The sequence below is a fragment of the Natator depressus genome, chromosome 1, assembly GCF_965152275.1.
Source record: "Natator depressus isolate rNatDep1 chromosome 1, rNatDep2.hap1, whole genome shotgun sequence".
In the NCBI taxonomy this organism is placed as follows: Eukaryota; Metazoa; Chordata; order Testudines; family Cheloniidae; genus Natator; species Natator depressus.
Window position 1 is genome coordinate 208,067,355 of NC_134234.1, and position 15,109 is coordinate 208,082,463.

General features: G+C 46.0%; 1 protein-coding gene across 3 annotated transcripts in view; it reads left to right on the forward strand.

Moving 5' to 3' along the window:
• Positions 1 to 15,109, forward strand: part of LRRC23 (leucine rich repeat containing 23) — a 32,183-nt gene that overhangs the window by 9,975 nt on the left and 7,099 nt on the right. For all 3 annotated transcript variants that reach the window (XM_074934151.1, XM_074934143.1, XM_074934162.1), the window contains exon 6: positions 14,825 to 14,961. In XM_074934151.1, the coding sequence (XP_074790252.1) occupies positions 14,825 to 14,961 (137 nt within the window). The remainder of the gene's footprint in view (positions 1 to 14,824; positions 14,962 to 15,109) is intronic.

Below are 15,109 nucleotides of genomic sequence, written 5' to 3' on the forward strand. Positions count from 1 at the left end.
CTATTTAAAAACACCATAATAGAGGCTCAAACTAAATGTATACCCCAAATAAAAAAAAAACAGTAAGAGAACAAAAAAAATGCCACCATGACTAAACAGCAGAGTAGAAGAGGTGGTTAGAGGCAAAAAGGCATTCTTTAAAAACTGGAAATAAAATCCTACCGAGGAAAATAGAAAGGAGCACAGCCTCTGGCAAATCAAGAGTAAAAGTGTAATAAGACAGCCCAAGAAATAATGTGAAGAGCAAATAGTTAAAGACAGAAAAACTAACAGCAATTTTTTTTAAGTACATCAGAAGTAGGAAGTTTGCCAAACAATCAGTGGGGTCACTAGGCAATCAAGGTGCTAAAGGAGCACTCAAGGGAGACAAGCCTGTTGCAAAGAAGCTAAATGAATTCTTTGCATTGGATTTCACTGTAGGGGATGTGGGGGAGAGCCCCACACCTCAGCCATTCTTTTTAGGAGATAAATCTGAGGAATAGTCCCAGATTGAGGTGTCAGAAGAGGAGGTTTTGGAATAAACTGATAAATTACAGAGTAATAAGTCCCCAGGCCCAGATGGTTACACCCAAGAGTGCTGAAGGAGCTCAAAAATGAAGTGGTTGAATTACTAGCAATAATATACAATTTCTAATTAAAATCAAATAGTTTTCTAGAGGATTGGAAGATAGCAAATGTTGTACCTAAAATATTCAAGGGGTGATCCGGGGAATTACATCCCAGTTAGCTTTATCTCTGTGCCTGGCAAATTGGTTGAAATTATAATTAAATGGAGAATAATAAGTATGAAACTGCAGAAAAACTTGAGTGTCTCTGGATTAAGTTTAGAAGTGTAAGCAACAAGGGTAATGTCGTGGTGGAAGTCTGCTATAGACCACCGGACCAGGGGGATGAGGTGGATGAAGCTTTCTTCCGGCAACTCACGGAAGTTAGTAGATCGCAGGCCCTGGTTCTCATGGGAGACTTCAATCACCCTGATATCTGCTGGGAGAGCAATACAGCGGTGCACAGACAATCCAGGAAGTTTTTGGAAAGTGTAGGGGACAATTTCCTGGTGCAAGTGCTGGAGGAACCAACGAGGGGCAGAGCTCTTCTTGACCTGCTGCTCACAAGCCAGGAAGAATTAGTAGGGGAAGCTAAAGTGGATGGGAACCTGGGAGGCAGTGACCATGAGATGGTCAAGTTCAGCATCCTGACACAGGGAAGAAAGGAGAGCAGCAGAATATGGACCCTGGACTTCAGAAAAGCAGACTTGGACTCCCTCAGGGAACTGATGGACAGGATCCCCTGGGAGAATAACATGAGGGGGAAAGGAGTCCAGGAGAGCTGGCTGTATTTTAATGAATCCTTATTGAGGTTACAGGGACAAACCATCCCGATGTGTAGAAAGAATAGTAAATATGGCAGGCGACCAGCTTGACTTAACAGTGAAATCCTTGCTGATCTTAAACACAAAAAAGAAGCTTACAAGAAGTGGAAGATTGGACAAATGACCAGGGAAGAATATAAAAATATTGCTCGGGCATGCAGGAGTGAAATCAGGAAGGCCAAATCACACCTGGAGTTGCAGCTAGCAAGAGATGTTAAGAGTAACAAGAAGGGTTTCTTCAGGTATGTTAGCAACAAGAAGAAAGTCAAGGAAAGTGTGGGCCCCTTACTGAATGAGGGAGGCAACCTAGTGACAGAGGATGTGGAAAACGTTAATGTACTCAATGCTTTTTTTGCCTCTGTCTTCACGAACAAGGTCAGCTCCCAGACTACTGCACTGGGCAGCACAGCATGGGGAGGAGGTGACCAGCCCTCTGTGGAGAAAGAAGTGGTTCGGGACTATTTAGAAAAGCTGGACGAGCACAAGTCCATGGGGCCGGATGCCCTGCATCCGAGAGTGCTAAAGGAGTTGGCGGATGTGATTGCAGAGCCATTGGCCATTATCTTTGAAAACTCATGGCGATCGGGGGAAGTCCCGGACAACTGGAAAAAGGCTAATGTAGTGCCCATCTTTAAAAAAGAGAAGATGGAGGATCCTGGGAACTACAGGCCAGTCAGCCTCACCTCAGTGCCTGGAATAATCATGGAGCAGGTCCTCAAGGAATCAATTCTGAAGCACTTAGAGGAGCGGAAAGTGTTCAGGAACAGTCAGCATGGATTCACCAACGGCAAGTCATGCCTGACTAATCTAATTGCCTTCTATGATGAGATAACTGGCTCTGTGGATGAGGGGAAAGTGGTGGACGTGTTGTTCTTTGACTTTAGCAAAGCTTTTGACACGGTCTCCCACAGTATTCTTGCCAGCAAGTTAAAGAAGTATGGGATGGATGATTGGACTATAAGGTGGACAGAAAGTTGGCTAGATTGTCGGGCTCAACGGGTAGTGATCAATGGCTCCATGTCTAGTTAGCAGCCAGTATCAAGTGGAGTGCCCCAAGGGTCGGTCCTGGGGCCGGTTTTGTTCAATATCTTCATAAATGATCTGGAGGATGGTGTGGATTGCACCCTCAGCAAGTTTGCAGATGACACTAAACTGGGAGGAGTGATAGATACGCTGGAGGGTAGGGATAGGATACAGAGGGCCCTAGACAAATTAGAGGATTGGGCCAAAAGAAATCTGATGAGGTTCAACAAGGACAAGTGCAGAGTCCTGCACTTAGGACGGAAGAATTCCATGCACCACTACAGACTAGGGACCGAATGGCTCGGCAGCAGTTCTGCAGAAAAGGACCTGGAGTTACAGTGGACGAGAAGCTGGATATGAGTCAACAGTGTACTTTTGTTGCCAAGAAGGCCAATGGCATTTTGGGATGTATATATAGGGGCATTGCCAGCAGATCGAGGGACTTGATCGTTCCCCTCTATTCGACATTGGTGAGGCCTCATCTGGAGTACTGTGTCCAGTTTTGGGCCCCACACTATAAGAAGGATGTGGAAAAATTAGAAAGAGTCCAGCGAAGGGCAACAAAAATGATTAGGGGACTGGAACACATGACTTATGAGGAGAGGCTGAGGGAACTGGGATTGTTTAGTGTGCGGAAGAGAAGAATGAGGGGGGATTTGATAGCTGCTTTCAACTACCTGAAAGGGGGTTCCAAAGAGGATGGATCTAGACTGTTCTCAGTAGTAGCAGATGACAGAATAAGGAGTAATGGTCTCAAGTTGCAGTGGGGGAGGTTTAGGTTGGATATTAGGAAAAACTTTTTCACTAGGAGGGTGGTGAAACACTGGAATGCGTTACCTAGGGAGGTGGTGGAATCTCCTTCCTTAGATATTTTTAAGGACAGGCTTGACAAAGCCCTGGCTGGGATTATTTAGCTGGGGATTGGTCCTGCTTTTGAGCAGGGGGTTGGACTAGATGACCTCCTGAGGTCCCTTCCAACCCTGATATTCTATGATTCTATGATTCTAATAAAACATCTGGAAGATCATGAGTTGATAGGGTCCAACCAACATGGATTCTGCAAATGAAAATCATGTCTCACTAATCTCAAAGTGGTACTCACATTGACTTCAGTTGCAGATATGAGCACTCAGCACTTCTGAAGATCAGCCTCCAGCTCTCAAATAAGACCCCTTGAAAATGAGGAACATAAAATTAGTGACCACCTGTGAAAAGTCTGGTTGAATTGATTTGCCCAGCATCCCACAGGAACTCTGTGGCAGGGTCAGGGATAGAATCCAATTCTCCAGCGCAGCCTTAACCATGAGACCCTCCTTTCTCTTCCTGAAACTCCCTGCTTCCTTCAGTACATGCCTTCCAATTTCTGCAACAAACAAGGTAGGGGGTCTTACAGAAAACAGCCTCCTTTCCTACACAGCTCTGATTTACTCCCTGAGCACCATCCATCCTGTGCACTGAATGAAGCAGTGGTTCTGTGGAAAAAATAATATGGGATCATGTCATTGAAGATTGTAACATAATGCATATGCATAAGGGGGCCAAATTCAGTTTGCACAGGCAGTTTTAATTCTGGCATTTCTTAACTTTTGAATGCAACCTTAATAATGTTCTTTTAATGTGGGGTGTCATCAGAAAAGTTGGAACCTTTGGATTCATTGCACAGACCTCTGCCACTTCAGTTAACAGAGTAACTGATAGCAGTATAAGTTGCCATCCTCTGTGTCAGGGGTGGGAAACCTTTTTGGCCTGAGGGCCACATCTGGGTATGGCAATTGTATGGCGGTCCATGACTGCTTATGAAATTGGGGTTTGGGGTGTGGGAGGGGGTGAGGGCTCCAGCTGGGGATGCGGGCTCTGGGGTGGGGCTGGGGATGAGGGGTTGGGAGTGCAGTAAGGTGCTCTGGGCTGGGACCGAGGAGTTCGGAGGGCGGGAGGGGAATCAGGGCTGAGGCAGTGAGCTGGGGCGTGGGAGGGGGTCAGGGGTGCAGGCTCTGGGCGGTGCTTATCTCAAGCAGCTCCCAGAAGCAGCAGCATGTCCCCCCTCTGGCTCCTAAGTGGAGGCACAGCCAGGCCTCAGTTCCCGGCCAATGGGAGCTGCGGGGGCAGTGCTTGGGGTGGGGGTAGCATGCAGAGCCTCTTTGCTGCTCCTACGCATAGGAGCTGGAGAGGGGACATGCCACTGTTTCCAGGATCTGTGCAGAGTGGGGCAAGCCCACAACCTCACTCCCTGGATGGAGCTCCAGAGTGGGGCAAGCCCCGGACCCTGCTCCCCGCTGGGAGCTCAAGAGCTGGATTAAAATGTCTGGAGGGCCAGATGCGGCCTCTGGACAGTAGTTTGCCCACTCCTGCTCTAAGTGGACCAGCACTAGAAGGGTTTCACAGATTGGCTGAAACTATTGTAAAGAAGAGAATGATTGTGGAAGGGTCAACCTGGCTTTTATAAAGAGAAATCATGCCTCACCAATCTATTATAATTTTTTGAGGTGGGGGGGTCAACAAACCTGTGGACAAGGGGTCCAGTGCACATAGTGTACTTGGACTTTCAGAAAGCCTTTGACAAGGTCTCTCACCAAAGGCTCTTAAGCAAAGTAAGCTGGGATAAGTGGGAAGATCCTCTCATGGATCAGTAACTAGTTAAAAGACAGGAAACAAAGGGTAGGAATAAATGGGTCAGTTTTCAGAATGGAGAGAAGTAAATAGTGGTGTCCCCAAGGGAGCAGATTTGGGATCACTGCTGTTCAAGATGTTGATAAATGATCTGGAAAAAGGGGTAAACAGAGAGGTTGCAAAATTTGTAGACGATACAAAATTATTCAAGAGAGTTAAGTCCAAAGCAGACTGCGAAGAGTCACAAAGGGATCTCACAAAACCGGTGACTGGGCAACACAATGGGCAGATGAAATTCAATGTTGATAAATGCAAAGTAATGCACATTGGAAAACATAATACTAATTATACATACAAAATGATGGGGCCTAAATTGGGTGTTACCACTCAAGAAAGAGATCTTGGAGTCATTGTGGCTAGTTCTCTGAAAACATCCACTCAATGTGCAGCGGCAGGCAAAAAAGATAACAGAATGTTAGGAACCATTAGAAAACAGATAGATAATAAGACAGAAAAGATCATAATGCCACTATGTAAATCCATGGTACGCCTTGAGTAGTGTGTGCAGTTCTGGTTGCCGCATCTCAAAAAAGATATACTAGAATTGGAAAAGGTACAGAGAAGGGCAACAAAAATTATTAAGGGTATGGAACAGTTTCCCTATAAGGAGAGATTAAAAAGATTGGGACTGTTCAGCTTGGAAAAGGGATGACTAAGGAGAGATCTGATAGAGATCTAAAATCATGAATGATGTGGAAAAAGTGAATAAGAACATAAGAATGGCCATACTGGGTCAGACCAAAGGTCCATCTAGCCCAGTATCCTGTCTTCCAACAGTGGCCAATGCCAGATGCCCCAGAGGGAATGAACAGAAGAGGTAATCATCAAGTGATCCATCCCCTGTCGCCCATTCCCAGCTTCTGACACCATCCCTGTCCATCCTGGCTAATAGCCATTGATGGACCTATCCTCCATGAACTTATATAGTTCTTTTGTGAACCCAGTTATAGTCTTGGCCTTCACAACATCCTATGGCAAGGAGTTCCACAAGTTGACTGTGCATTGTGTGAAAAAATACTTCCTTTTGTTTGTTTTAAACCTGCTGCCTATTCATTTAATTTGATGACCCCTGGCTTTTGTGTTATGAGAAGGAGTAAATAACACTTTCTCCACATCAGTCATGATTTTATAGACCTCAGTCATACCTCCCATAGTCTTCTCTTTTCTAAGCTGAAAAGTCCCAGTCTTATTAATCACTGCTCTTACGGAAGCCATTCCATATTCCTAATCATTTTTGTTGCCCTTTTCTGAACCTTTTCCAATTCCAGTATATCTTTTTTGAAATGGGGGACCACATCTGCACGCACTATTCAACTTGTGGGTATACCATGGATTTATATAGAGGCAATATGATATTTTCTGTCTTATTATCTATCCCTTTCTTAGTGATTCCCAACATTCTGTTCACTTTTTTGACTGCCGCTGCACATTGAGTGGATGTTTTCAGAGAACTATCCACAATGACTTTAAGATCTCTTTCTTGAGTGGTAACAGCCAATTTAGGCCCCATCATTTTATATGTATAGTTGGGATTATGTTTTCCAATGTGCATTACTTTGCATTTATCAACATTGAATTTCATCTGCCATTTTGTTGCCCAGTCACCCAGTTTTGAGAGATTCTTTTGTAGCTCTTCGCAGCCTGCTTGGGACTTAACTATCTTGAGCAATTTTGTATCATCTGCAAATTTTGCCACATAACTGTTTACCCCTTTTTCCAGATCATTTATGAATATATTGAATTGGACTGGGCCCAGTGCAAACCTCTGGAGGACACCATTATTTACCTCTCTCCATTCTGAAAACTGACCATTCATTCCTACCCTTTGTTTCCTATCTTTTAACCAGTTACCAATCCATGAGAGGACCTTCCCTCTTATCCCATGACAACTTACTTCGCTTAAGAGCCTTTAGTAAGAGACGTTGTCAAAGGCTTTCTGAAAATCTAAGTACACATATCCACAGGATCCCCCTTGTCCACATTCTAGTAGATTGGTGAGGCATGATTTCCCTTTACATGTAGACTCTTCCCCAACCAATTATGTTCCTCTATGCGTCTGACAATTTTGTTCTTTTCTATAGTTTAAACCAGTTTGCCCAGTACAGAAGTCAGGCTTACCGGCCTGTAATTGCTTTTTTAAATATTGTTGTCATATTAGCTATCCTCCAATCATTTGGTACAAAAGCTGATTTAAATGATAGGTTACAGACTACAGTTAGTAGTTCTGCAATTTCACATTTGAGTTCTTTTGGAACTCTTGGGTGAATACCATCTGGTCATGGTGACTTATTACTGTTTAGTTTATCAATTTGTTCCAAAACCTCCTCTAATGACATCTCAATCTGGGACAGTTCCTCAGATTTGTCACCTAAAAAGAATGGCTCAGGTTTGGGAATCTCCCTCACATCCTCAGCCATGAAGACCGATGCAAAGAATTCATTTAGTTTCTCCACAATGGCCTTGAATGCTACTTTAGCATCTCAACCGTCCGGTGGCCTCACTGGTTGTTTAGCAGGCTTCCTGCTTCTCATGCACTTAAAAAGTTTTTTGCTATTACTTTTTGAGTCTTTGCCTAGCTGTTCTTCAAATTCTTTTTTGGCCTTCCTAATTATATTTTTACATTTCAATTGTCAGAGTTTATGCACCTTTCTATTTTCCTCACTAGGATTTAACTTCCACTCTTTAAAGGATGCCTTTTTATCTCTCACTGCTTCTTTTACTTTGTTGTTTAGCCACAGTGGCACTTTTTTGGTTCTCTTACTATGTTTTTTAATTTGGGATATACGTTTAAGTTGAGCCTCTATTATGGTGTCTTTAAAAAGTTTCCATGCAGCTTGCAGGGATTTCACTTTTGGCGCTGTGCCTTTTAATTTCTCTTTTAATTAACCTCCTCATTTTTGTTTAGTTCTCCTTTCTGAAATTAAATACTACAGTGTTGGGCTGCTGTGGTGTTTTCCCTGCCACAGGGATGTTAAATTTAATTCTATTATGGTCACTATTACCAAGCTGTCCAGCTATGGTGTAGATCCTGTGCTCCATTTAGGACTAAATCAAGAATTGCCTCTCCTCTTGTGGGTTCCTGGACTAGCTGCTCCAAGAAGCAATCATTTAAGGTGTCAAGAAACTTTATCTCTGCATCCTGTCCTGAGGTGACATGTACCCAGTCAATATGGGGATAACTGAAATCCTCCATTATTATTGAGATTTTTATTTTAATAGCCTCTCTAATCTCCCTGAGCATTTCACAGTCACTATCACCATCCTGGTCAGGTGGGCGGTAATATATCCCTACTCCTATATTCTTGTTATTAGAGCATTGAATTACTTATTATCCATAGAGATTCTATGGTACAGTTTGGTACATTTAAGATTTTTACTTCATTTGCTTCTATGCTTTCTTTCACATATAGTGCCACTCCCCTCCCAGCATGACCTGTTCTGTCCTTCTGATATATTTTGTACCCTGGTATTATTGTGTCCCATTGATTATCCTCACTCCACCAAGTTTCTGTGATGTCTATTATATCAATATCCTCATTTAAAACGAGGCACTCTAGTTCACCCGTCTTATTATTTAGACTTCTGGCATTGGTATATAAGCACTTTAAAAACTTGTCACTTTTTAGCTGTCTGCCATTATGTGATGTAATTGAATGAGACTCTTTTTCATTTGACTGTTTCTCATCAGATCCTACCTGTATTTTATCATCTTCCATCCTCTCCTCCTTACTAGGACATAGAGAATCTCCATTAATAGATCCTCCTCTAAGGGATGTCTCTGTCCAAACCACATGCTCCTCCGCACCTGACGGCTTTCCCCCCAGCCCTTAGTATAAAAACTGTTCTATGACCTTTTTAAGTGCCAGCAATCTGGTTCCATTTTGGTTTAGGTGGAGCCCATCCTTCCTTTATAGGCTCCCTCTTTCCCAAAAGTTTTCCCACTTCCTAATATATCTAAACCCCTCCTCCCTACACCATTGTCTCAGCCACACATTGAGATCCTACAGTTCTGCCTGTCTAACTGGCCCTACGCATGGAACTGGAAGCATTTCAAAGAATGCTACCATGCAGATCCTGGACTTCAATCTCTTACCTAGCAGCCTAAATTTGGCCTCCAGGACCTCTCTCCTATCCTTCCCTATGTCAGTGGTACCAACATGTGCCACGACCACCAGCTCCTCCCCAGCACTACACATAAGTCTATCTAGATGTCTTGAGAGATCTGCAACCTTCGCACCAGGCAGGCAAGTCACCAAGCGGTTCTCCCAGTCTTCGCAAACTTAGCTGTCTATGTTTCTAATGCTCGAATCCCCTATAACTATTACCTGTCTCTTCCTGATAACTGGAATTCCCTCCCCCAGAGAGGTATCCTCAGTGTGAAAGGATAACACAACATAATCTGGAAGGAGGGTGCCAACTATGGGATCATTTCCCTCTGCTCCAGTTGGATGCTCTACTTCCCTGAGACTTTCATCCTCTTCAACAGCACAGAGGCTGTCAGACTGTGTCCCGGAAAGTCTCATCTGTGTACCTCTCTGTCTCCCTTAGCTCCTCCAGCTCAGCCACTCTGGTTTCCAAAGCCCATACACGGTCTCTGAGGGCCAGGAGCTCCTTGCACCAAATGCATACATACACCACCTGCCCATAGGGCAGATAATCATACATGCTGCATTGGGTGCAATAAACTAGATAGCTCCCTCTCTGTTGCTGGACTTCTGCCTGCATTATCTTTTTACTCCTGAAATTCGTTCCTTTGTTGTTGTTTTGTTTTTATCAGGGGGTGTCTGGCTTTAAGTTTACAGAATGTTAAGTGTATCTAGCCCCCTGGCTCACACTTCCTTGCAAAACTCCCGTTAGCTGCTCCTGTTCACTAGCTCCTCTGGTCGCTGAGAAGCGGACTTTTTAAAGCCCTCGTCCTCCTGAGTAGTCCCTGTGATGTTGCACAGCTCCATATGACGTTGCACACCCTCAGCAAGTTCGCAGATGAACTAAGCTGGGGGGAGAGGTAGATATACTGGAGGTTAGGGACAGGGTCCAAAGTGACCTAGACAAATTGGAGGATTGGGCCAAAAGAAATCTGATGAGATTCAACAAGGACAAGTGTAGAGTCCTGCACTTAGGACGGAAGAATCCCATGCACTGCTACAGGCTGGGGACCGACTGGCTAAGCGGCAGTTCTGCAGAAAAGAACCTGGGGATTACAGTGGATGAGAAGCTGGATATGAGTCAGCAGTGTGCCCTTGTTGCCAAGAAGGCCAATGGCATATTGGGCTGTATTAGTAGGAGCATTCCAAGCAGATTGAGGGAAGTGATTATTCCCCTCTATTCGGCACTGGTGAGGCCACACCTGGAGTACTGCATCCAATTTTGGTCCCCCCACTACAGAAGGGATGTGGACAAATTGGAGAGAGTCCAGTGGAGGGCAATGAAAATGATTAGGGGGCTGGGGCACATGACTTACGAGGAGAGGCTGAGGGAACTGGGGTTATTTAGTCTGCAGAAGAGTGAGGGGAGATTTAATAGCAGCCTTCACTAACCTGAAGGGGGGTTCTAAAGAGGATGGAGCTAGGCCAGGGGTGGGCAAACTTTTTGGCCCGAGGGCCACATCGGGGTGCGAAACTGTATGGAGGGCCGGGTAGGGAAGACTGTGCCTCCCCAAACAGCCTGGCCCCTGCACCCTATCTGCCTCCGCCCACTTCCTCCCCCTCACTGCCCCCTTCAAAACCCATGACCCATCCAACTCCCCCTGTTCCTTATCCCCTGACCGCCCCCCCCGGGACCCCATGCCCCAACTGCCCCCCCCAAGACCCCACCCCCATCCAACCGCCCCTGCTCCCTGTCCCCTGACTGCCCCCCTGACCCCTATCCACACCCCCGCCCCCTGACAGGCACCCCTGGACCCCACCCCCATCCAACCCCCCCGTTCCCCATCCCCTGACTGCCCCATTCCCTATCCACACCCCCGCCCCCTGAGAGGCCCCCCGGGATTCCCACGCCTATCCAACGGCCCCTGCTCCCTGTCCCCTGACCGCCCCCCCACCCAGAATCTCTGCCCCATCCAACCACCCCCTCCACCGCCCCACCCCCTTACCATGCTGCTGAGAGCACCAGGAGCTTGCAGCCCCGCCGCCTGGCCAGAGTCAGCTGCACTGCACACACGGCGATGTGACTGCACGGGAGGGGGGACAGCAGGAGAGGGGCCAGGGGCTAGCCTCCCCGGCCAGGAGCTTAAGGGCCAGGCAGGACGGTCCCATGGGCCGGATGTGGCCCATGGGCCATAGTTTGCCCACCTCTGAGCTAGGCTATTCTCAGTGGTGGCAGATGACAGAACAAGAAGCAATAGTCTCAAGTTGCAGTGGGGAAGGTCTAGGTTGGATATTAGGAAACACTATTTCACTAGGAGGGTGGCAAAGCACTGGAATGGGTTAGCTACGGAGGTGGTGGAATCTCCATCCTTAGAGGTTTTTAAGGTCCGGCTTAACAAAGCCTTGGCTGGGATGATTTAGTTGGTGTTGGTCCTGCTTTGAGCAGGGGGTTGGACTAGATGACCTCCTGAGGTCCCTTCCAACCCTGATATTCTATGATTCTATGATTTTATGAAAATATGCTAATAAGGAAGGAGCCTAGTCTGTGAAAGAAGCTTATTGGAACATTTCTGAGGGTGAGATTTACCTGCATTTAGTTTCCTACTGTATTAGGCTTAGACTTGCGCGTTTTTGTTTTATTTTGCTTGGTAATTTACTTTGTTCTGTCTGTTATTATTTGGAACCACTTAAATCCTACTTTTTATATTTAATAAAATCACTTTTTGCTTATTAATTAACCCAGAGCAAGTATTAATACCTGGGAGAGCAAACAGCTGTGCATCTCTCTCTATCAGTGTTCTAGAGGGCGAACAATTTATAAGTTTACCCTGTATGAGCTTTATACAGAGTAAAACGGATTTATTTGGGGTTTGGACCACATTGGATACTGGGTATCTGGGTGCTGGAGACTGGAGCATTTCTTAAGCTGTTTTCAGTTAAGCCTGCAGCTTGTGGGGGACATGGTTCAGACCTGGGTCTGTGTTTGCAGCAGGCTAGTGTGTCTGGCTCAACAAGACATGGCACTGAAGTCCCAAGCTGCCAGGGAAAAGAGGCTCAGAGGTAGTCTCAGCACATCAGGTGGCAGTCCCAAGGGGCTCTCTGTGACCCAACCCGTCACAGTCCCGTCCCCTGGTTAAGGGTTGATGGGTGCTAAAGGGCTTAGGGATCAAAGCCTCGTTAAGAAGCTTTCAGCCTTGCCTAGCAGGCTACTAGGCTCAGCACACACATGGTCAGCACATGGTCCCCCAAACAGACCACACGGTATATTTCAGTTAAGCAGCAAGCACACCACAAACACAAACACACACACTACAGACAACAAACTTACTCCAAAGGTCATGTAATCGCTCCTCCTTCACCTGGAGAACTCCCTCACGACACTCCCCTGTTAGCTGCTCCTGCTCGCTAGCTGAATAAGGAAGTATAATTTACTCCTTAACATAACATAAGAACCAGGGGTCACCCAATGAAATTAATAGGCAGCAGGTTTAAAACAAAAAAAAGGAAGTACTTCTTCACACAATGGAGAGTTAACCTGTGGAACTCATTGCCAAGGGATGTTGTGAAGGCCAAAACTATAATGGGGTTAAAAAAATAATTAGTTAAGTTCATGGAAGATAGGTCCATCAATGGCTATTGGCCAAAATGGTCAGGGATGCAGCCCCATGCTCAGGCCTCTGACTGCCAGAAGCTGGGAGTGGGTGACAGGGGATGGATCACTCAATGATTGCCTGTTCTGTTCATTTGCTCTGGGGCACCTGGCATTGGCCACTGTTGAAAGACAGGATACTGGGCTAGATAGACCATTGGTCTGACCCAATATGGCCATTCTTATGTTCTTACATTTGCCAGTGGGTTTCACAGATATTTGTTGACAGCTGACAAATGGTGAGGGATCTTGGGTTCCATTCCAGGCTCTGGAAGGGAGTGTTCTCTAGTGGGCACAGACTCTTCTGCCCATTTCCCCACAAGCTTCACCCTATTCTTCCCCCTCTTCTCCAAACTGTCCCAGCCTCTCCTATAACTGTAATAATGACTGGCCTAGACAAGATAAATCAGAAACTTCTGTTCTCCCTGTCACCTAACACAAGAACAATGAGACATTCAATGACATTGAAAGATGGCAAATTAAAAACCAATACAAGGAAATATTTTTTCACACAACATGTGATTAGACCATGAAATTTATTGACAGAGGTAGTTGTTGAAGCCAAGCACTTAGCAAGATTCAAAGAGGGACTGGACATTTATATGGATAACAAAAATATCCAGTTATAACAGCAAAGCCTACAAAAAATTGGAAGGAACATAACACTTCCCTGTTTCAGGTCTTAAAACATCCCTGGATGCAGATTATCTGATATTTGCTTCCTGCAGTGTTTCTTACCCCTGCCTCTGAAGTGTCTGTTTCTGGCCACTGTCAGAGGCAAGGATGGCAGACTAGATGGCCCACTGGGCTGATCCAGTCTGGCAAGCTCTGTGACCCTGTAAACACATTTTCAATTCATAATCAAACACTTAGGGCCACAATTTAGAACCCAAGGCCACAGATTGTGGAAGGGCCACTGTGCTGGTAGTGCTGTGGGTGAGCCATAGGGCTCACTCTGTTCTCTAATCAATAATGATCTGAATGCCCCAGTGTAATTCTAGGGGCCACTGTGCTGCAGGGAGTGGTGTGGGTTACTCAGTAGGGGACATGATGCTGCTGGAGGTTAAGTCTTTCACAAAACATTTTTCTTGAGTCCTTGTAGGTGTCAAAGATCCCCTATCCCTTTGCCCAAGTCAGGGTGTTAACCCTCATACTCAAATCCCAACTCAGATTATTTTAGTCTCCATCATAGAATCATAGAAGATTAGGGTTGGAAGAGACCTCAGGAGGTCATCTAGTTCAACCCCCTGTTCAAAGTAGGACCAACCCCAACTAAATCATCCCAGCCAGGGCTTTGTCAAGCCGGGCCTTAAAAACCTCTAAGGATGGCGATTCCACCACCTCCTTAGGTAACCCATTCCGGTGCTTTACCACTATCCTAGTGAAATAGTGTTTCCTAATATCCAACCTAGACCTTCTCCACTGCAACTTGAGACCATTTGTCCCTGTTCTGTCATCTGCCACCACTGAGAACAGCCACGCTCCATCCTCTTCGGAACCCCCCTTAAGGTAGTTGAAGGCTGCTATCAAATCCCCACTCACTCTTCTCTTCTGCAGACTAAACAAGCCCAGTTCCCTCAGCCTCTCCTCACAAGTTTGACAAAGCCCTGGCTGGGATGATTTAATTGGGGATTGGTCCTGCTTTGAGCAGGGGGTTGGACTAGATGACCTCCTGAGGTCCCTTCCAACCCTGATATTCTATGATTCTATGATTCTATGATTCTAAGTCATGTGCCCCAGCCCTGAGGGACTCATCATCCCTAAGTTTTTTCCTGCACCTTCTATTGGAAACAGTATTCCACTGAACCTTCTATCCTAAGTTATTGCACAGCACTGTTGTTGGATTGTTAAACAGTTGTTGTGCCCCACCCCAGAGAAGGGTGCACTTTAGAGGAGTGCACTGGGGGTGATGAGTATGCGGAAAGTGAAAGGGATTTTAATACTATAACATTATTCTGATTCCCTCCTCCCTTTCTCCAACTTTCTTTCCTTCCCTCACACCAATCTCTCCTCTCCCTTCCTGGTGCTCAGGCCCAAAACTTCATTACCCACCTTGAAGGCCTGGAGGAACTGGTACAGCTTACGACCCTGCATCTGCGTGACAACAAGCTTGAGACCCTGGATGGCTTCTCTCAGAGCATGAAGTGCCTGCAGTACCTCAATCTGCGGTGGGTCCTCCCCTGATCAACTTTGGCCCTGGAGACCCCTCTGGAGTGCTGGGAACCCCCTGTGGGCAATGGGACTGCTATCCCCAAAGCATGTCAAGTTAGCTGCTTTGGAGACAACAGTCTTCACCAGCAGGTGGGGCTCGGTTGG